The 22234-nt window shown below is 49.1% G+C and overlaps 1 protein-coding gene across 1 annotated transcript; it reads left to right on the top strand.

The window, feature by feature from the left end:
* The first annotated feature begins 832 nt into the window (after window positions 1-832).
* Window positions 833-22131, top strand: LOC114669844 (testis-specific protein TEX28). The gene is made up of 4 exons (XM_028842322.2): window positions 833-932; window positions 4248-4975; window positions 20789-20924; window positions 21540-22131. The coding sequence occupies exons 1-4, from the start codon at window positions 921-923 to the stop codon at window positions 21894-21896; spliced, it is 1233 nt and encodes a 410-aa protein (XP_028698155.2). The 5' UTR covers window positions 833-920; the 3' UTR covers window positions 21897-22131.
* Window positions 22132-22234: the final 103 nt, after the last annotated feature.

The following is a 22234-nucleotide window of genomic DNA, read 5'->3' as shown; positions in this document are numbered from 1 at the left end:
CTGACCTCAAGTGATCCATCCGCCTTGGCTGCCCAAAGTGCTGGGATTACAGGCGTGAGCCACCACACACTGCTCCCTTTTTTTTTTTTTTTTTTTTTTTTTTTTTTTGAGACAAGTTCTCACTCACTCTGTTGCTCAGGTTGAAGGGCAGTAGCACAGTCACAGGTCACTGTAGCCTCTACTTGCTGGGCACAAGTGATCCTCCTGCCTCAGCATCCTGAGTAGCTGGGACCACAGGTGCACACCACTGCCCTGGCAAGACTTGCTTTTTAAACAGTTAATGAATTCTTAGATTTGTCAATGGTGTACTGAACTCTTTCATGTCTAAAAATGTCTTTAGTCTAACCCCACAGTAGACAGTTGGGGTGTAGAATTTTAGGCTGGGAAATCATCTTTCCCTCAGAATTTTGAAGGCAGCACTTCATTGTCTTTTTTTTTTTTTTTTTTTTTTAAGATGGAGTCTTGCTCTGTCGCCCAGGCTAGAGTGCAGGGGCGTCATCTCGGCTCACTGCAACCTCTGCCTCTTGGGTTCAAGTGATTCTCTTGCCTCAGCCTCCCGAGTAGCTGGGATTACAGGCACCCACCACCATGCCCGGCTAAGTTTTGTATTTTTAGCAGAGACAGAGTTTCCTCATGTTGGTCAGGCTGGTCTCAACTGTTGACTTCAAGTGATCTGCCTGCCTGGGCTTCCCAGAGTGCTGGGATTACAGGCGTGAGCCACCGTGCCCAGCCAGTACTTCATTGTCTTCTAGTTCCCCATGCTGTTGCTGAAGTCTGAAGCCATTCTGACTTCTGATTCTTTGAATGTGACCTACTTTTTTCTCTCTGGCAGTTATTCTCTCAGCGTGTTGAAGGTATCAGTCAACTATCTTCTGGATTGCATTGATGCTATTGAGAAGGCAGCCTGCAGTCGAAAAGTCATGGTTTTAAAGGTAATCAGCTTTTTTCCTCTGGCTGCTTTTAACATCTTGTGTCGGCCGGGTGCAGTGGCTCATGCTTGTAATCCCAGCACTTTGGGAGGCCGAGGCGGGTGGATCATTTGAGGTCAGGAGTTCCAGACCAGCCTGGCCAACATGGTGAAACACTCTCTCTACTAAAAATACAAAAATTAGCTGGGCATAGTGGCGGGCGCCTGTAATCCCAGCTACTTGGGAGGCTGAGGCAGGAGAATCGCTTAAACCCGGGAGGCAGAGGTTGCAGTGAGCCGAGATCACACCACTGCACTCTGGCCTGGGCAACAAGAGCGAAACTCTGTTTAAAAAAAAAAAAAAAATCTTGTGCCTAGGTGTGGACCTATTTCTGTCTTCCCTGCTTAGGATTTATTGGGCTTCTTGAATTTGTGAATTTGTGTCTTTCTTCAGTTCTGGAAAGTTCTTAGGGAGTTATCTCTTAAAATATTGCTGCTGCGGCTGGTCATGGTGGCTCATGCCTGTAATCCCAGCACTTTGGGAGGCCGAAGTGGGTGGATCACCTGAGGTTGAGAGTTTGAGAACAGCCTTGCCAACATGGTGAAACCCCATCTCTACTAAAAATACAAAAGAATTAGCTAGGCGTGGTGGCACGCACCTGTAGTTCCAGCTACTCGTGAGGCTGAGGCACGAGAATTGCTTGAACCCGGGCAGCAGAGGTTGGCAGTGAGCCGAGATCGTGCCATGACACTCCAGCCTAGGCAACAGAGTGTGACTCCTTTTCAATAAAAAAAAAATTATATATATATTGTTGCTGCTTCATTCTCTCTGTCTTCTCTCTCTGGTATGACAATTGCATTTTTGTTAGACCTACTCACGCTACTTTCCATGTCTTCTATTTTTCAAGTTTTCTATTTCTTTGTGCCTCTGTGCTGCATTCTGCATACTCCTTCCTTCCTTCCTTCCTTCCTTCTTTCCTTCCTTCCTTCCTTCCTTCCTTCCTTCCTTCCTTCCTTCCTTCCTTCCTTCCTTCCTTTCTTTCTTTTGATGGAGTTTTGCTCTTGTTGCCCAGGTTGGAGTGCAATGGTGCGATCTCAGCTCACTGCAACCTCTGCCTTCTGGGTTCAAGCGATTCTCCTGCCTCAGCCTCCGGAGTAGCTGGCATTACAGGCATGTGCCACCACACCTAGCTAAGTTTGTATTTTTGATGGAGATGGGGTTTCTCCATGTTGGTCAGGCTGGTCTTGAACTCCCGACCTCAGGTGATCCGCCTGCCTCGGCCTCCCAGAGTGCTGGAATTATAGGTGTGAGCCACCATGCCAGGCTTTTTTTTTGTATGGATGGGGTTTCACCCTGTTGGCCAGACTGGTCTTGGACTCCTGACCTCAAGTGATCTGCCCACCTCGGCCTCCCAAAGTGCTGGGATTACAGGCATGAGGCACCACACCTGGCCTATATTGAACATTTAAATAGTTTTAAAACTGTGAAATCTGGCATATGTATATAAAGGTGCAGAAAACATTGATGTATGTTTTAGGAAATAACGATAAGGTGAACACACATTTAACCACTACTCAGGCCAGGCACCGCAGCCTCCACTGTCACCCCAATCATAATCACCTTCTCCCGCCCTGGTGGGAACCACCATCCTGGGGTTTCTGTTGCCAGCATCCATGCTGCCCTTTATGCTTTCCTGCCGGTGTAGTCATCCCTATACAATATCGTTTAGTTTTGCCTGCTCTTGGAATTTGTGTAAATGGAACCATTTGTAGTATGGATTTTCTGTTTGGTTTCTTTTGTTGAGCATTATGCTTGTGAAATGTATTCATGTTTTTCAAGGCTGTAGTTCATTCTCATTGCCGTACAGTAGTATATTGTTGCATATATTACGGTTTACTTACACTTTCTGGGCAGGTGGTTTGTTGCTAGTTGTTGGATATTGGGAACATCAGTGTATTTGTCTCCTGGGAATATTGCCTACGAATGCAGTTGCTGGATCATTTGGTATGCATGTCTTCAACTTTGTGATACTGTCAAGTGCTTTTCCAAGGTGGTGGTAGTACAAATTTGCTTCCCACCAGTAATGGTTGAGAGTTCCTGTTGCTCTATATCCTTGCCAACACTCATCGTTGTTAGTCTGTCTGAGTTTGACCAATCTACTGGGTGCATAGTGGTACCACTTTGCGTTTTAAAAATTGAGGTATAGGCCAGACTCGGTGGCTCACACCTGTAATCCCAGCACTTTGGGAGGCTGAGGCGGGAGGATCACTTGAGGTCAGGAGTTGGAAACTAGCCTGGTCAACATGGTGAAACCCTGTCTCTACTAATAATACAAAAATTAGCTGGGCGTGGTGGTGCACACCTGTAATCCCAGCTACTCGGGAGGCTGAGGCATGAGAATTGCTTAAACCCGGGAGGTGAAGGTTGTAGTGAGCTGAGATTGCACCGCTGCACTCCAGTCTGGGTGACAGAGTGAGACTCCATCTCAAAAAAGAGAAAAAAAAAAAGTAGAAACAGAGCAGAGGCTGCACCTGAGCTGCCCCCCACCTCCGTCTCCTAGCTCCTTGCTCCCCAGTCTGCCCTGGTGGGCTGGGTTCCAGCTATGCTTCTCTTGCCATCTTTGTTTTAGAGGTAAGAAAACTGAGCCTCAGAGCAGTTTATTAACTTGCTCAAGGTCTCAGAGTGGTAGAGCCAGGATTTGAACTGGGCTGTTTGTCAAAGGCAACGTTAACCCCCTCACCATGTGAGAGACTCATTCTTTTGTGTTACAATAAAATTTTCTACCCTAGACTGTAAGCTGTATGAGATCAAGGAATGTATCTGGCTTCTGTACCACATGGTAGGCACTCAAAATATGTGTTGAATGAATGATTGGATGAATGAATGAACCTGTTAGGAGGCAAATCTCTCTGCCTAACCCTTCCTGTCTCCCTGGGAGTAGCAATACAGCAAGCTGTAAGGGTTAACGGAAATGTTTATTCCATAGTTTACAAGAACAGCTCTTTATAAGTGAGACCCACAATTGGTAATTTTTGGAAGAGAAAATAGGAGTGCAGTGCAAAAACAGGCAGATGTAGAAGGGAGTCTGGCCACCTGTCGGTCGTAGTGAGGCACAAAATGTAGAGCAAGGAGTCAGACGCTGAAAAGGAGGGGAGAGGAGCCCTGAAGATGAGCATCACCTCCCCAGTCTGCGTCGGACCCATCTTGAACGCACAAATCTTGCGTGTGTAAGTATCCATGCATATGTGGAGGTATTTTATGGAGTCATAACGTGTCCAATTCTCTCACACTTTGCGGCTCACAGAGCACCGTATTGTGATTTCTTGTTTCCCAATGTAGGCGGAACACACCAGGAGCCCCAGCGCAACCCTCCCCTCCAATGTGCCTTCATGCAGGTCCCTGTCATCCAGCGAAGACGGCCCCAGTGGCCCTTCCAGCCTCTCAGATGGGGGCCTAGCCCACAACTTACAGGATAGTGTCAGGCACCGCATCCTCTACCTCTCAGAGCAGCTGAGAGTGGAGAAGGCCAGTCGGGATGGCAACACCGTGAGCTACCTCAAGCTGGTGTCCAAAGCAGACCGGCACCAGGTGCCGCACATCCGGCAGGCCTTTGAGAAGGTGAACCAGCGCGCCTCTGCCACCATCGCCCAGATCGAGCACAGGCTCCGCCAGTGTCACCAGCAGCTCCAGGAGCTGGAGGAAGGCTGCAGGCCCAAGGGCTTACTGCTGATGGCAGAAAGCGACCCAGCCAACTGCGAGCCACCCAGCGAGAAGGCCCTGCTTTCAGAGCCCCCCATGCCGAGTGGGGAAGACAGGCCCGTCAACCTGCCCGATGCTAGCACACCCTTCACCGAGGAGAGTCGCTTCCAGAGCTCACAGCAGGGGATGCGCTTAGAGACGGAGGATGTGGCCCGGCAACAAAACCTGATATTGCAGAAGGTAAAGGAAGAGCTGGAAGAAGCCAAGAGGTTCCACATCAGCCTCCAGGCGTCCTATCACAGCCTAAAGGAGAGGTCTCTGACTGACCTGCAGCTGTTGCTGGAGTCCCTTCAGGAGGAGAAGTGTAGGTGAGGCCTTGGCTTTGGGGACTGGAAGCAGAGGAGGAACCGCTCCTGGGAGCCACCTCTGGGAGGGTGAAAGGGAGCCAGGACATGAGCCTGGAGAGCCAGGGTGAGGGGCCAGTTGGAAGAGCAGGTCCATGCTTCTCTTAGCGACTGGGCCCTGCCGTGGGGCGACCGGCCCTCTCCCTGCAGTCCCACACCTGCCTTGACCCTTGCTGGCGAAAATGCTCCAGCTCGGCAGCCCCTGCCAGGTGGTTGCAGCGGCACAGCGGCTGGCCCTGACTCTGTGGTGGCAGGAGACAACATGGGGGTGGCAAGAGTCCGGTAGACACCTGGCACTAGTTAGGGAGGTGGCGTCCTCTGGTCCCAGTCTGCCGGGAAGGTGGGAGTCAGGACCGGAGTCGCCTCGCCAGCTCTGGTCTCTTCACCCGTGCTCCTAGCTGAGCTGGGCACAGGTCGGGTCTCAGATACTTATTTCAAAAATGACTGCCTTCTGGTGAGCGCTTTCTCTGCGCCGTGCAGTAGCTCGATTTTCTTTTTCTTTTTCTCTTTTTTTGAGACGGAGTCTCGCTCTGTCGCCAGGCTGGAGTGCAGTGGCACGATCTCGGCTCACTGCAACCTCCACCTCCCAGGTTCAAGCGATTCTCCTGCCTCAGCCTCCCGAGTAGCTGGGACTATAGGCGTGTACCAGCACACCCGGTTATTTTTTGTATTTTTAGTACAGGCGGGGTTTCACCATGTTGACCAGGACGGTCTCAATCTCTTGACCTCGTGATCCGCCTGCCTCGGCCTCCCAAAGTGCTGGGATTACAGGCGTGAGCCACCGCACCCTGCCCTAGCTCGATTTTCTTTCCCTCTAAGATAAGGCTAGGGCCTACCAATTGGAAAAAAAAAAAAAAAAAAAGGCAAACTCAGTCTCTCAACGGATTCTCTCCATTCCGACTGGGACCGTTCTCTGGGTTTCCATGGGCCCTCAGGGGGTGTCACATTCTATCCCCCTCGCTGCAGTCTGTGGCTAATTAACGCCAGTCCCTCCAGAGTCCTGGCTAGGGAGGCAGTGACTCCCTTAGGTGAGCCAAGATTCTCAGCATTTGCATGAAAAGAAGAACTCCGCAGTCCTTTTAGTGCCTGATGCAGGGGAAGAGGCACGTGGGAATCATCCTCTTTAGTTTCCCCAGGGAAATTTTGCCAGTGTTTACATAGCCTAAGAATCTGTTAAAGGACAATCAAAGAATATTACAGGACAACCACTATCAATGAGATGACTAGTCAGAGTCACAGGTGTCTCTTGGAGGTTATTTTCATAGGACATGGCAACCAAATCTAAAATCTTGGGAGCATTAAAGACCCTTTTGCCAAAATCACACTTACCCAGTCAGCTTTCTATTAAGCAACAACAGAGTTTGGTGGCAGTTACAAACTTCCCCGTATGTTTCCAAACCGTATGGGTCAATGAGAATGCTGTGCTCGGGTAAACTCTTAACCCCTCTCAAATCCGAGTCTTTCACCCCCTCTTGATACAGGGGTGACTACCGGGGAGCAGGGCAATACCTCTCTCTCCCCGTCTCAGACTTTTGCTGCAAATTCCAGAAGCCTGCACTTCTGACCCAGTACCCCCCATTGGACTGTGACATGGGATTTCTGGTTGTTTGCTGCAGCAGCGAGCCTATCCTTACTAATGTTCGTCGTGAGCAGAAAAGCAGGTCTGCAGGGCCCAAATTTACTAGGAGGAGAAAGGGCTGATGATGATTTTTCACTGTTGTCACGGGCTCGTAACTGAGCTGGGGCACCAGGTTAAGCAGCATTGTTCTTTGGCCCTCAGACGCCTACTTTGTGGTTGGGGAAGCAGAGTCTCACAGAGGCACAAGCAGCCTATGTGGATGGTAAGAGTGGACCTGAGAGCGTTTCACCACACCCTGGCTGTGTGGCTAAGTTAGATGCAGGAGACACAGGAATTCATGGCATTATAAAAACATATACTTTCGTAAAATCTTCTTCAAAACTTTTACATGAGCTGGACGCAGAAGTGTTTCAACCAGCCAGGCCCCCTGTGACTGTTGCGTCCCTTCTGGTGCATCACAAACTGAGAAGCCACACTGCAAGTCCTGTGCTGTTTATCACAGTTAAATCCGTTTGCTTTCAAGAGGGCTGTAGTGGTTTTTACCATTCTGGTTTCTTTTTAATTTGGTCTTGGCACGTCTCTACTGAGCGTGGCCATAGCCGAGATACCCAGTCTCTAGGAGATCCCTGACCCGTGGGATCGTTAGGTTCGGATGTGTGTGTCAGGGGAGCCACAATGAGGAGGCAGATGAAAATGTATGTAACAGCGACATGGGCTGGGCGCGGGGGCTCACGCCTGTAATCCTAGCACTTTGGGAGGTTGAGGTGGGCAGATTGCTTGAGCTCAGGAGTTTGAGACCAGCCTGGGCAACATAGCGAGATCTTGTATCCACAAAAAATTCAAAGAAATTAGCTGGGCGTGATGGCGCGTGCCTGTAGTCACAGTTACTCAGGAGGCTGAGTGGGAGCGGGGATCCCTTGAGCCTGGGAGGTTGAGGCTGCAGTGAGTCATGATTGCACCACTGCACTCCATCCTGGGTGACAGAGCGAGACCCTGTGTCAAAAAACAAACAAACAAACAAACAAAACAGAAAAAAGAAATGTATGACTCAGATCGCAGAGACGTTAGGTGTGCTGATGGGAGGCAGAGGGGAAGTCTGGATGCAGCAGGGAGCTGATTGAGCTCATCAGTTGTGCAAGAGCGAAGCCCAGAACGAAGGGCGGGGAAGCTTCCGGGGCTGTGCCTGTATTAAGGTCGCAGGGTGTGAAGGGATCCCACAGGCTTTCCTGCGGGGGTTGCGGTTGGCTGGTTTAAAGAAAACATGCACAAAGGAGGAAACTGATTTACATGACTCTGGTGTTGAGCATTAGGTTTTATCGTGGTCAGCAGCCATGGAATGTGTTGGGTTTTGGGTCAGTGAGGTGAGGACCACATGAGCTATATCGCAAACAATCACATGGTAGGGAGGGACGGGTGTTATCCAGGGCAAAGGTGACAGGGTACAACTGCTAAAGTTGGATGCTGAGGCAGCAACTGTATTAAACACATTTATGACAAGCACTTTAAAAAATTGGTGTAGAATTCACACAATTTCACATAATGTGAAATTAACCATTTGGAAGCATGTAATTCAGTGCATTAAGTACATCTGCAGTGTGGTCCAACCGTCACGTCTGTACAGTTGTCTAACATTTTCATCACCCCAGAAGGAGACCTCCAGACTCACTATGCAGTCACTCCTAGCCTCGGCTCCAGGCGTTCCCTAATCTGCTTTCTGTCTCCGTGGGTTTGCCTCTTCCGGACTTTTCATATAAATGGGACCACACAATATGTGGGCTTTTGTGTCTAGCTTCTTTCGCCGTTTTCAAGGTTCATTCATGTTGTAGCATGTATCAGTACTTCATTCTCTTGATGGCTGACTTATATTCCAGTCCATGGGTAGACCACATTTTGTTTATCTGTCCGTCGGTGGATGGAGGTTTGAGTTGTTTCCACCTTTTGGCTATTGTGAGAAGCCCTGCCCTGAACACTCACATACATGCCACTTATTTGAATACCAGTTTTCAATTCTTTGGGGTCTATAATCAGGAGTAGAATTGCTGGACCCTGTGGTGACTCCAGGTGTAATGTTTAGAGGAGTCTTCCCACAGCAGCCGCGCCGCTCCACCTTCCCACCAGCAATGCTGAAGGCTTCCAGTTGCCTCACATCCTTGCCAACGTTTGTCGTTATCCTTTTTTTTTTTTTTTTTTTTTTCCAACAGATGTCACTGTGAAGTGGTATCTCATTATGAGGGCTGGCTTTCTTTTTTATTTTTCCTGAGTCTTTCGATATGCAAAAGTTTGTTTTCTTTCTTTCTTTCTTTCTTTCTTTCTTTCTTTCTTTCTTTCTTTCTTTCTTTTCTTTCTTTTTCTTCTTTCTTTCTTTTTCTTTTTCTTTCTTCTGTCTCTCTTATTCTCTTTCTTTCTTTCTTTCTTTCTTTCGTTCTTTCGTTCGTTGTTTTTTTTTTTTCAGGGTCTCTGTTGCCCAGGCTGGAGCACAGTGATGCAATCATAGTTCACTGCAGCCTTGAACTCCTGGGCTCAAACGATCTTCCTGCCTCATCCTCCCGAGTAACTGGGAGTACAAAGCATGTGCCACCATGCCTGGCTAACTTTTAAAAAATTATTTGTAGAGATGGGATCTTGCTATGTTGCCCAGGCTGGTCTTGAACACCTGGCCATGGCCTCCCCAAGTGCTGGGGTTACAGATGTGAGCCACTGTGCCTGGCCAGTTCTTACTTTTTAATACATTTTTTAAGTTGATTGTGGTAAAAAAAAAAAAAAAAAAAAAAGGCGACATGGTATATTCTTTTTGATTCTGCAACGTGCAGGGTCTCTATCACAGCAACAATTAGACTCAGGAGGCTTGGGGCTGGGCTAGTGGCCCTGGGGTCTCCTCCTTCATGAGGTCTGGGTTTGTGGGTCCTTGCAGAGGACATTCCTGGGCCCTGGAAGGACTGTGACTGCTTCTGCTGGAGTTGCTTGAGGCCCCTGGTAACTCTCCCCTCTGTGTGCTGAGGAGAAGCACGGGCGTCGCGAACTTGATGCTTCTGGATGGAAGGGTCTTTGCCAAGCTTCTCTTTCTTTCTTGTGGAAATTGGGGGAGCTTCAGATCTCCAAGAAGATGCACAGTGAGTGGCCTGTCTCCTCGGCACAAGCCAGTCTCCTGGGGGACCAGAAGGCCCCGGTTCCTCAGCGTCTCTGTGGGTCAGGAGGAAAGAAGGCTTGAGAAACTCAGAAAATGTTCATTGGTAGAAGAGATGGCACCCAAGGAAGGCATGTGGAGCCTTCAAGTGAAAGTCTCGACTGGCCAGGTCTCATCTGGGCACCTTGCATGGAGAGTTGCAGGAGACCCCCTCTAGCCTCCTAATGAGCCAGGGGGCTCTGGGAGGGTCTGGGGGTCCTTCTCCCTCTCTTACAGGATGTACAGCTGACTTCTGCTTGATGGTGAAAGGCAGTCAGGTTTCAGGCTTGGCCCCGTAGACAGGGCATGGACAAGTCCTGGAGTTGGGGGTGTGGTGCCAGCAAAACCATCTTTACTCTCTGGGGTCCATAGCCAGTCCCAGCCTGCCCAGCCCACCCTCCTCCTTCACCCTTGTAGCCCTAGTGGTGAATGCCTGGGGTACATGGGTTGCTGGGACATCTTTGTTCTTTGTTGGATGAGTAAAATGGTCCCAGGAGAAAACCCGACGGTGAGGAGGACATTGCTTCTTTTTTTTTTCTTTTTTATGAGATGGAGTCTCACTCTGTCCCCCAGGCTGGAGTGCAGTGGTGTGATCTCGGCTCACTGCAATCTCTGCCTCCCTGGTTCAAGCGATTCTCCTGCCTCAGCCTCCCGAGTAGCTGGGATTACAGGCGCCCCCCAGCACGCCTGGCTACTTTTTTGTATTTTTTAGTAGAGATGGGATTTCGCCATGTTGACCAGGCTGGTCTCGAACTCCTGACCTCAAGTGATCCACTCGCCTCGGCCTCCCAAAGTGCTGGGGTTAGAGGCGTGAGCCACCACACCTGGCTGGAGGACATTGCTTCTTACCCCATTTCTAGTTCCCTAGACCTGCCTTGGCATCACCTCATTGAAGGCTCCACTTGGTGACAAGGAACTGGCTTATTTGGAAACAGGGTCGTTGCGGACGTGATGAGTTAGATTTGGATGAGGTCATTCTGCAGAAGGGCAGGTCCTAATGTAACGTGACCTGTGTCCTGAAAGAAAGGGGAGACGGAGACACGGACACACCCAGAGGGAGAACGCCATGTGGAGACAGAGGCCGAGGCTGATCTGCCGTGGCAGAAGCCAAGGAAGCCTGCAGATGGGCAGCAGAGCAGAAGCTGGGACAGAGGCCCCGAGTGGAGGCGCCTTCTCAGTCCTCAGCAGGAGCCCAATTCCGCCTGCGCCTTCCTCTCGGACTGCTGGACCCCCAGCCAGGAGAGAGGCCGTCTCTGCTGGGAAAGCCACTCAAAGTTTGTAACGCTTTGTGATGGTAGCCACAGGAAACTCCCACACTCAGCTTGTCCTTTAGGCTCTGCTCTGATGTCCTCTCCTCAAAGGGACTTCCCAGGCTACCACGTTCAAATGGCCTCTTCTTTTATTCTTTTGGAGGTGGGGTTTTTTGAAGTAAAGTTTTTTTTTTTTTTTTTTTGACGGAGTTTTGCTCTTGTTGCCTAGACTGGAGTGCAATGGCGCGATCTTGGCTCACTGCAGCCTCCGCCTCCTGAGTTCAAGCGATTCTCCTGCGTCAGCCTCCCGAGTAGCTGGGATTATAGGCATGCACCACCACGCCTGGCTAATTTTGTATTTTTAGTAGAGATGGGGTTTCTCCATGTTGGTCACGCTGGTCTCGAACTCCCAACCTCAGGTGATCCACCCGCCTCAGCCTCCCAAAGTGCTGGGATGACAGGCATGAGCCACCGCGCCTGGCCTTTTTGAGGTAAATTTTATACAGTGAAATTGCATTTAAGTTTAGGCATACAGTTTAACGAGTTTTGACAAAGGTTTACACCTGGCCAACTAAAATCCCAATAAAGAGCTTTGCCACCACCCCAGACAGTACCCTCACGCCCTCTTCCAGTGAACACCCATCTCCCATAATCAGCCACTGTTCTGGTTTCTGTCACTCTAGCTTGGTCTCCTCTTGAACCTCATGTAAGTGGAATCGCACGGCGCACAGTGCTTTGCGTCTGGCTGCTTTCGCTCCGTGGAATTGTTTTGAGATCCACCCAAGCTGTGTGAGTAGCTCATGGCTTCGTATTGCTTGGCAGCATTCCATTGCATGGAGACACCGCAGGTTGCTTATGCCCCGGTCCGCTGCCAGTTGGGCGAGTGAATAAAGCTGCTATGAACGTTCTCGTACAAGTCTTTCTGTGAACATATGCTTTCATATATGGAATTGCTCGATGACGGGGAAGTGTTATGTGTCTTAGTCCCACTTTCTGGTGCTGTAACAGAGTACCGCAGGCTGGGTAGTTTATAAAGAAAGGAAGTTCAATGTCAAGGCGCTGGCAGCTGGTGAGGACCTTTGTACTGCATCATCCTGTGGCAGAAGGCAGAAGGGCAAGAGGGCGTGAGAAAGCGAGCGGGGGCCAAACTTTCACGATAACAATATTAATATTAATCCCCTCTTACCAGTCCCACCCCTTAACACCATCACATGGCCATTAAATTTCAACATGAGTTTTGGGGGTGACATGCACACCATAGCAGTATGCTTAACTTTTTAAGAAAGAGGAAGGCCAGGCGCGGTGGCTCACGCTTGTAATCTCAGCACTTTGGGAGGCCGAGGTGGGTGGATCACCTGAGGTCGGGAGTTGGAGACCAGCCTGACCAACATGGAGAAACCCCGTCTCTACTAAAAATACAAAATTAGCCAGGCGTGGTGGCACATGCCCGTAATCCCAGCTACTCGGGAGGCTGATGCAGGAGAATCGCTTGAACTCAGGAGGCGGAGGTTGCAGTGAGCCGAGATCGTGCCATTGCGCTCCAGCCTGGGCAACGAGTGAAACTCCATCTCAAAAAAAAAAAAAAAAAAAAAAAAAAAAAACACACACACACAAAAGCCACCAGAGGAACGGTTTTCCGACATGGTTATACCATTTTACAGTCCCGCTAGGAGTGTGTAAGAGTTCCAGTTGCCAACGTTTGGAAAGATCAGTCTTTTAAATTTCAGCCTCTTAAGTTCAGCCACAACTTGGTGAAATTAGACTCCAAAATTTCATCACCCTAGCCCATGTTCTCTCAACCTTGGCACTGTCGACATTTTGGACCAAATGATTCTCTGTTGTGCGGGGCTGTCCCATATATTCTAGGATGATGAGCAGCATCCCTGGTCTCCAATTACTTGATGCCAGTGGTGCGGTGAATTAATTTGCTGATGGTGCCGTGACAAATTGCCCCCAACTTCACGGCTTAAAATAATAGAAAGTTATTCTCTCACTGTCTTGGAGGCTAGAAGGCTGAAATCAGTTTCACTGGGCTGAAATCAGGCGAGGACACACTCTCATTGAAGGCTCTAGGGGACAAACTGATCTTTGCCTCTTCCAGTTTCTGGTGGCTGCCAAATTCCTTAATTTTGTGGCCACATCATTCCAGTCCTGAAGGCCAGCATCTTCAAACCTGTGTTCTGTCTTCACATGACATTCTCCTCTGTGCGTGTCTAATGTCCTTTTGCCTCTCTCTCATACATGGGCATTTAGGGCCCACCAGGATAATCTGGGATAATCTTTGCATCTCAATACCCTTAAACTCACCACTTCTGGAAAGCCCCCTTTTTTGGTCATAGAAGGTAACATTCACAGTTTCCAAGGATTATGACATAGATATCTTTTGCAGGGGCGGGTGGGTGTTTTTCTTTTTTAGACAGAGTCTTGCTCTGTCATCCAGGCTGGAGTGCAGTGGCACGATCTTGGCTCACTGCAACCTCCACCTCCTGGGTTCAGGCAATTCTCCTGCCTCAGCTTCCCAAGTAGCTGGGACTACAAGCACGTGCCACCACACCCAACTAATATTTTATATTTTTAATAGAGATGGGATTTCACCATGTTGCCCAGGCTGGTCTTGAACTCCTGAGCTCAGGCAGTCTGCCCACCTCAGCCTCGCAAAGTGCTGGAGTTACAGATGTGAGCCACCGTGCCCAGCCCAGGGGGGCAATTTTAGCCTACCATGCCCCACCTATTTGTAACAACCAGAAATGTCTCTCCAGAGACTGCCAAATGTCCCTTGGAGCGGAGGGGAGCAAATTGCCCCTGGTTGAGAACCACTCTCCTAGCCCATGAAACTAGTGGGTGTGACCCTGTCTCTGATGATTAATAGTGCTGAACCCCTTTTCATGTGCTTATCAGCCAACAAGTCTTTGGCTTGTTTTCAACTTGGATTGTTTTTTCATTGTTGAGTTGTCAGAGCTCTTTGTATACTCTGGACTAACCTTTGTCACTCCCCTACTTTTTCCTTTCTCGCACCACCCACCCGCCAAACTGCTCTCCCTTGTGTAGGTATTCATTTGTGTTGTATTGTTCTCGTCAAAATATCAGCACATTCAGGTTGGCCAGTGTGTCCGAGTGACTGCCCAAAGACATGTTGACACATGATGGCTGTTCTGTGAGTACCTGTTTCATGGATCAATCTGGGTGCTTCTTTTCCTCCCTTCCTGAAGGGACCCAGCTCGCCCTCTGGGCTGCTTTCCTCCTCCACGTATGCCAGAACTCTATCTGCTGTGTCTTGGGAACATCAGGGCAGGGTCAGGAGGGCTGATTCTGGATTTAGGCCTGACCCAGCCTCCTCTGTGCCAGGTATTTCCTGAATTACCTTGGACAAGGTGCTTCAAGTTTGCAATCCTCAGTTTCCATATCTGTAACATGGAGGTAATAATGATCCCACTATTGTTGGAACTGTTGTGAGTATTAATTAATACTTGTGTGTAAGCCCCAAGTAGATGCTGATGGAACTGAATTTACAATTCCTTTCTGCTTCCTATCTACAAACTAAGTCCTTGAAAGATTGTAAAGAAAAATTGGGCCAGATGTAGTGGCTTGTGACTGCAATCCCAGTGCTTTGGGAGGTCGAGGCAGGAGGATTGCTTGAGCCCAGAAGTTTGAGACCAGCTTGGGTAACAAAGTGAGACCATATCTCTGCAAAAAAATTTAAAAGTATTAACCGGACTTGGTGGCACATGCCTGTAGTCCCTGCTACTTGGGAGGCTGAGACAGGAGGTTCGCTTGAGCCTGAGAGTTTTATGTTGCAGTGAGGTATGATTGTGCCACAGTACTCCAGCCTGGGTGATAGAGGACAGAGTGAGACCTTATCTCAATTAAAAAAAAAAAAAAGGAAAGAAAGAAAAAAGTTGTTAATGGCTTTTTCTTTTTTCTTTTTCTTTCTTTTTTTTTTTGTTTTTGTTTTTTTTGAGATGGTGTCTTACTCTGTTGCCCAGGCTGGAGGGAGTGCAGTGACTCCATCTCAGCTCACTGCAACCTCTGCGTCCCGGATTCAAGTGGTTCTCCTGTCTCAGCCTCTTGAGTAGCTGAGATTACAGCATGCACCACCATGCCCAGCTAATTTTTGGGTTTTTTAGTAGAGACAGGGTTTCATCATGTTGGCCAGGCTGGTCTCCAACTCCTAATCTCAAATGATCCACCCGCCTTGGCCTCCCAAAGTGCTGTGATTACAGGCGTGAGCCACCACTCCCTGGCCAATGACTCTTGATAAATTCATCAATGGAGCACCCTAGGTTGATGAGCTCAGGGATTTGGCCAAGATCTCGACCTGACCCTGCCTTCCTCTTCTTTCCCTGAGTCAATGCCTCCTGGGCTTGTCATTCCTGCTGCCCTCTCCTCTCCACAGCATTACAATGCCCCACTACCCCTTACTCTGGTTGTCTGTCATTTTCTAGCAGCTTGTCTAGGACCGTCTCCACACATCTGATGGTCTTGTCCATCTCTCATTCATAAGTTGCTGGTAGAGGTTCAGAGATAAGAAGCTGCTCAAGTCAGAAAGCAGATTGGTGGTTGCCAGGGACTGCGGTGATGGGAATGGGGAGTGACTGCTAAATGGTATTTTTTCGAGGGGGTGATGAATGTCTTGGAACTTTTTTTTTTTTTTTTTTTTGAGACGGAGTCTCGCTCTGTTGCCAGGCTGCGGTGCAGTGGCGTGATCTCGGGTCACTGCAACCTCTGCCTCCCAGGTTCAAGCGATTCTCCTGCCTCAGCCTCCCGAGTAGCTGGGACTACAGGCGTGCACCACCATGCCCAGCTAATTTTTGTATTTTCAGTAGAGACGGGGTTTCACCATGTTGGCCAGGATGGTCTTGATCTCTTGACCCCATGATCCACCCACCTCGGCCTCTCAAAGTGCTGGGATCACAGGCGTGACTGCAGCCGGCCAATGTCTTGGAACTATTAATAGCCGTGGTGGTTGCACACCACCACATGTGCTAAATGCCACTGAATTGTTCACCTTAAAATCATTCATTTTATGTTACATGAAATTTACCTCAATAAAAATTGAATAAAATGAAGCTGCTCAGGTGCCGAGTAGGCAAAAGTTTCACTCTTGCTTTGTATTTCTGGCTGTATCCACAAGTGGGCAGTTGTGAAATTTTCTTATAGCCTCCTGCCATATTGAAAATGCCCTGAAGTGAATATGCCAGGTCTCCATGCTTTTTTTTCCCTTCTGGACACCAGGTCCTTGCGGGCATCCAGACCCTAGCTCCTCTGTCCCAAGAATGTTCTGGTATGTTTTGCTTTCAGACAAGGCTTGGAGATAACAGGCTATGGTTACTAGAGGCTTCACTGTTGCTCTGTGACCTCTCAGCCCCAGGGATCCAGTCTCGGGCTGACTTTCCTCAAGGTATCTGCTTAGGCCTTTGTTGCAGGCTCAGGTCGTGTTAACTTGAAGGCACAAGAACTTCCATTTTTTCCCCGACTTCTCCTCCACGTCAGAGCATCCTGCATCTTTGGATCTCTGAGGAGGTCTGACCTAAGGTCTGAGCTGCTCTCTGAACTGGCTCCTCTCATCCCTGTTGTGTTGAAGCAAAGCACAGACATTACATCAGTTCATCTGTAAATATTTCAGTGTGAACCTGAAATATGGATCATTTTGTTAATGTAGCCTAAATACCATACCAAAAATGTCTTAAAACAAGTCCACAATGTTAAATATGCGGTCACTGTCACCTGATTGCCTCACACATGCCATCATTCGTTTTTATTTCTCAAGGATTTTTTTTTTTTTTTGTGGGATGTAGTCTCACCCTGTCACCCAGATTGGAGTGCAGTGGTGAGATCTCGGCTCACTGCAACTTCTGCCTCCCGGGTTCAAGCGATTCCCCTGCCTCAGCCTCCCGAGTAGCTGCGATTACAGGCATGTGCCACCACGGCCGGCTAATTTTTGTATTTTTAGTAGAGACGGGGTTTCACCATGTTGGCCAGGTCTTGAACTCCTGACCTCGTGATCCGCCCGCCTCGGCCTCCCAAAGTGCTGGGATTCCAGGCGTGAGCCACCACGCCCGGCCCTGAAGGATGTTTTTTTGCCGGACATAGAATTCTAAGTTGGCACTTAATTTTTGGAAATAATAAGCATTTTGAACAAATCATTCCCTTCTGACTTCCATGGTTTCTGTTGAAAAGGCAGCTGCCTGTCTTCTTGTTGCTCCTCGGATCACAGTTTTGTTTTCCTCAGGCTCCTTTTAAGATCTTTTCTTTTTCATTGTTGTTTAGTGGTTTTGCTATTATGATGTTTGGTGTGATTTTCTTTCTCGTGTTTTGTGCCGCTGACTCTCCCCTTGGTGTGATTTTCTGTGCATTCATCCTGCTTAGGGTTCGCATTGCTACTGGGGTTTATGGCTTGATGTCTTTTGTCAGTTTTGGAAATTTTCAGCCATTGTATCTTCAAATGTTGATTCTGCCCTAGTCTCTCATTTCTCCCCTTCTAAGGCCCCAGTTACATGTATGTTCGACCTTTCTACTGTATCCCTACATCCTCTGGGTTCCTGTGTGAGCCGTCCTGGTGATTTTCCTTCCACTTTGGCTTCTGTTTTGTTGGCTCTTCCCGCAGCTCCCTAGGGCCCCTTGCTTTGGCACATTTGCTCAGAGCGAGCTCATCCATCCTGGCCACATGCGTCGATTGCCCCCGGGCTATTGACCCCTCCTACAGCTGTTTCTCCATCTCAGACTTTTCCTCCAAGTTGCGGGCCATGATTAGGTTCTAGCTCAATTTGCCAAAAGCAAATTCTCAGAAATGATCAAGAATATACTCTTTCTGGCTGGGCCCAATGGCTCACGCCTGTAATCCCAGCACTTTGGGAGGCCGAGGCAGGCGGGTCACCAGAGGTCAGGAGTTGGAGACCAGCCTGGCCAACATGGTGAAACCCTGTCTCTATTAAAAATACAAAAATTAGCCGGGCATGATGGTGCATGCCTGTAGTCCCAGCTACTCAGGAGGCCGAGGCAGGAAAATCACTTGAACCCGGGAGGCGGAGGTTGCAGTAAGCCAAGATTGTGCCACTGCACTCCAGCCTGGGCAAACAGAAGGAGATCCGTCTGAAAACATAAAAATAAAAATACACTAGTTTGAAAAAATAAATAAATAAAGTTTACAACACTTTTTGTTGGAGAGGGTGGTCTTAACACCTTTGGTCTGTCTTGAGCGTGTCTGGGTTGACTGGTCGTTGTTTTGTCTTCATAAGAGCATTCTCCAGAGTTGTCCATTTGCCTCTGTGACTGTAGGAGTTGGAGAGAGAGGGGTCCTTGACCAAGGAAGAGAAGGGAGCGTGGCTGCCAGAGGGCCAGGAGATGGGGGCCAGAGAGAAGGGGAGACTGAGAGAATATCCTTATGAAAATATTGTTTATTAACATCTGAATAGGCTATTCAGGAATGCATTCAAAAATATCTTCATGTGTCTTTATCTACACATTGATGAAGATTGACTTCATATTCCTGAGGACACTTAAAATCTTGAATGTTCTCGCAGCTAGATCATTCATGTAAATGGAAAGACAGTAATGAGGAATCTATTTTCGGGGTGACCGTCCTGCCGACCCACTCCCCCTCTCTGTGAGCAGTAGCCTAGTCCATGTTGTCCACTGACTCTCTTCTTAACGGGGACCTGGGGCAGAGGCAAATGAAACATTCCTTGAAATGCTGCGAGGAACCGGCTTTTGACAAATTGGCTTTCAACAAATGAGCTGTCAGCTTATTCAGTGCCCAGGGGATTTCTCCGTGTGGGTGTTGGTCAAGTCCTTGGAGCGGGACCAAATAGAAGTCGTCACCGTTTTCCCCGTCACTGTCAGCACCACCGTTTAGACCTCCTGCACCTGAGGCCTGCCGCCACCCTCCTGGGCCTCCTGGGGCGGCAGCCCTGCCAGTCTATGGGTTCCATCGCTCTCTGGTGCCTTCTCTCTTCTGCGTAAGCGGTGGTGCCAGAGCCCCCTCACTGGCCCCCTGGCCTCTGTCCTTCTGGCCTGTTCTTTGTGGTGCCAAAAGAGGAACTTTGAAGGAGTTTTTAAATTATGAAGTATTTCAAGCACAGGGAAAATGTACAGGATAACATAATTAACAGCCCCAGCTTTCTGAAATCTTAACATTTGCCATGTTCACTTCAAATCTTACTTTTTTTTAGGAAATAAAACTTGAAAATATTCAGTTGAAGTCCTCATTACCCCTTTCCAGCACCATCTTCCTTCCTTGGTATTCTGGCCTCGCTATACCGGCCTCGCCATTCTCATTTGGGTGCTTATCTTTTCCATGCATGGTTTTATACTTTTACTACTTATATAATTATATACACAACAGGTAGTGATTGTTTTCTTTTAGAGATGGGGTCTCACTCTGCTGCCCAGGCTGGAGTGCGGTGGCGTGATGGCAGCTCACTGCAGCCTCGAACTCCTGGGCTCAAGAGATCCTCCTGCCTCAGCCTCCAGAGTAGCTGAGACTACAGGCACGTGCCACCACACCCAGATAATTTAAAAATTTTTTTTGTAGGGACAGGGTCTCACTGTGTTGCCCAGGCTGGTCTTGAATTCCTCCTGGCCTCAAACAATCCTCTTGCCTTGGCCTCCCAAAGCGCTGGGATTGCAACTGTGAACCGCTGTAACTGGCCTGCTTGTGTTTTTTTTTTTTGTTGTTTTTTTTTTTTTTTTGAGACGGAGTCTCACGCTGTTGCCCAGGCTGGAGTGCAGTGGCGCGATCTCGGCTCACTGCAAGCTCCGCCTCCCGGGTTCCCGCCATTCTCCTGCCTCAGCCTCCCGAGTAGCTGGGACTACAGGCGCCCGCCACCGCGCCCGGCTAATTTTTTGTATTTTTAGTAGAGACGGGGTTTCACTGTGGTCTCGATCTCCTGACCTTGTGATCCGCTCGCCTCGGCCTCCCAAAGTGCTGGGATTACAGGCTTGAGCCACCGCGCCCGGCCCTGCTTGTGTTTTTTTAACAGCTCTATTGAGATATAATTTACATAGTATAAAATGCACCATTTTAACTACATTTCAATGGTTTTTAGTAAATTTACTGAGTTGTGCAACTATTGCCATGATTCACTTTTTTCTTTTTGTTTAAATAACAGCTCTATTGAGATATAATTCACATCCCATAAAATTCACCAATTTAAAGTGTACAATTCACTGGTTTTTAGTATATTCACAGAGTTGTTCAACCATCACCACTATCTAATTCCAGAGTATTTTTATCAGCCCCAAAGCAACCCTGTACTCATTAGCAGCCGCTGCCTATCCCCCACCCCCAGCCCCTGGCACCCACTAATCTGCTTTCTGTCTCTATGGATTTGCCTATTCTGGACATTTCGTAATTAGTGGAATCGTACTGAAATCTGTGGTCTTTTGTGACTTTTCAATCCTTATAGTCACCATGTTTCTATAGAGTAACTGCAGGCTAAACTTCGTACTCCACACTGGTCCTAGGGGATTTGCGGAATTGACGAGCACCCACGGATAGTTCACACTGTCATTTCTACAACTTCTAGTCTATGGCTATTCTTGTAAAGCTGTTACAAAAGAGTAACTACATATAAAATATATATGAATGTTGGTGTGCGTGTGGCTGGTGTGTGTTTGGGGTGTTCCCAGGCAGACCTGGAGCGGGAGGCAGTCTTTTCCTAGAGCCTGGGGAGGGAGGAGGAAGGCAGAAGCTGAACCCGAATCTGGTCTAGGTCAGGACCGCTCGCTGTTGGCATGAACTCTGGGTGAAGTACTGAAGGAATCTTACTTTCTCTTTTGCTCCCAAGACAAGCGTTGATGGAAGAACGGGTGAATGATCGCCTGCAGGGACACCTGAATGAGATTTACAACCTGAAACACAATCTGGCCTGCAGCGAAGAGAGAATGGCCTATCTATCCTATGAGAGAGCCAAGGAAATATGGGTGAGAACCTCCTGGGGGAGCCTTGTGAGAAGACTGGAGAGATGAGCAAATCCATTCTGATACCCCCAAACCAAAGCAAGGCACTCGAGCTGCCCCCTCCTGAGTGTTCAACGGCCACATACACATTTGTTTCAGAGCTAGCAGCATCTGACCTTTACACGCACGCTCCGCTTCCCACCATCTGGCTTAGCTGCTTTTGCCACTCTGGTGCTGCAGTGCTCACCCGTGAGCCTCTGACTCAGGAGATCTGGGGTGGAGCTGCTTCTGCTGCGGCTGCGGGTGTAGGGAGCACCCTCTCAGAACCCCTCCTTAGACCTGGCTTCCCTCTCCTCACTGTTCCATTTCCATAGCGCCCACCCCCGTCCCTGGGTAGTTGTGTCTTGACGAGGTCCTCAGCTTCGGGAGACAGTGGATGGGGGAGTGCGGCTGGGTCAGATGAAGCTTTCCCAGTTGTTGGAGAGCCTGCGCCCTCCCCTCTGCCCTGGATGTGCTCTAGGCTCTCTGCCTGCCTCCTCGAATAGCCACCCCACAGTGCTTGCTGCTCACCCCTAGGAACTCAATAAACGACCACAGTTGCGTGCTGACTTCTGGTGCGTGCATTTTCGTCTCCTGCAGGAGATCATGGAGACCTTCAAGAGCCGAATATCCAAGCTGGAGATGCTACAGCAAGTCACCCGACTGGAGGCAGCAGAGCACCTCCAAAGCCGTCCTCCGAAGATGTTGTTCAAGTTCGTGAGTCTGCTCTTCTCACTGGCAACCGTCCTCTTGGTCTTTATCTCCACCTTGTGTGCCTGCCCCTCATCACTGATCACCTCACGCCTGTGCACTTGCACCACCCTGATGCTGATTGGGCTTGGGGTACTGGCCTGGCAGAGGCGGCACGCCATCCCTGCCACAGACTGGCCAGAATGGGTCTCCTCCAGGTGTAGACTGTACTCCAAGAACTCTGGGCCTCCAGCACATGGACCTTAAGGGGCCAGGAGGGCCACCTGCCTTAGCTTGCTAGCTCCCTCCCTCCTCCTGGGTGTCAAGGGCATCCAGCAAGCCCTCCCCAGACAGCCCCTCCACAGCTCTTGCTTGCCAATTATGTAACCACCAGCCTGGCGAAATGGATATAGACGCCCACTTGCCTTACACTTCCTTTTTGTCAGGATCCTTTCACGCCATCGATAGACATGAGGCTCGGGAAAGATTAAAGTCTATGAAGCACTCTCTCCTCTTTATCCCCCTTGCACCCTCTCGAGACCCAGTGCCTGCACACGCAGAGGCTCAGGTGGTCCCAAACTGCAGTGAAAGCCTCTGTGACTTTG

The sequence above is a fragment of the Macaca mulatta genome, chromosome X, assembly GCF_049350105.2.
Source record: "Macaca mulatta isolate MMU2019108-1 chromosome X, T2T-MMU8v2.0, whole genome shotgun sequence".
Classification (NCBI taxonomy): domain Eukaryota; kingdom Metazoa; phylum Chordata; class Mammalia; order Primates; family Cercopithecidae; genus Macaca; species Macaca mulatta.
Note: the sequence above shows the minus strand (reverse complement) of the source record. Positions and strands in the feature narration are given on the sequence as shown.

Coding starts and splice junctions, on each gene's coding strand:
- LOC114669844 (XM_028842322.2), top strand. Junction 4,976..20,788: donor CTTCAGGAGGAGAAGTGTAG/GTGAGGCCTTGG, acceptor TTTGCTCCCAAG/ACAAGCGTTGATGGAAGAAC. Junction 20,925..21,539: donor AGAGAGCCAAGGAAATATGG/GTGAGAACCTCC, acceptor CGTCTCCTGCAG/GAGATCATGGAGACCTTCAA.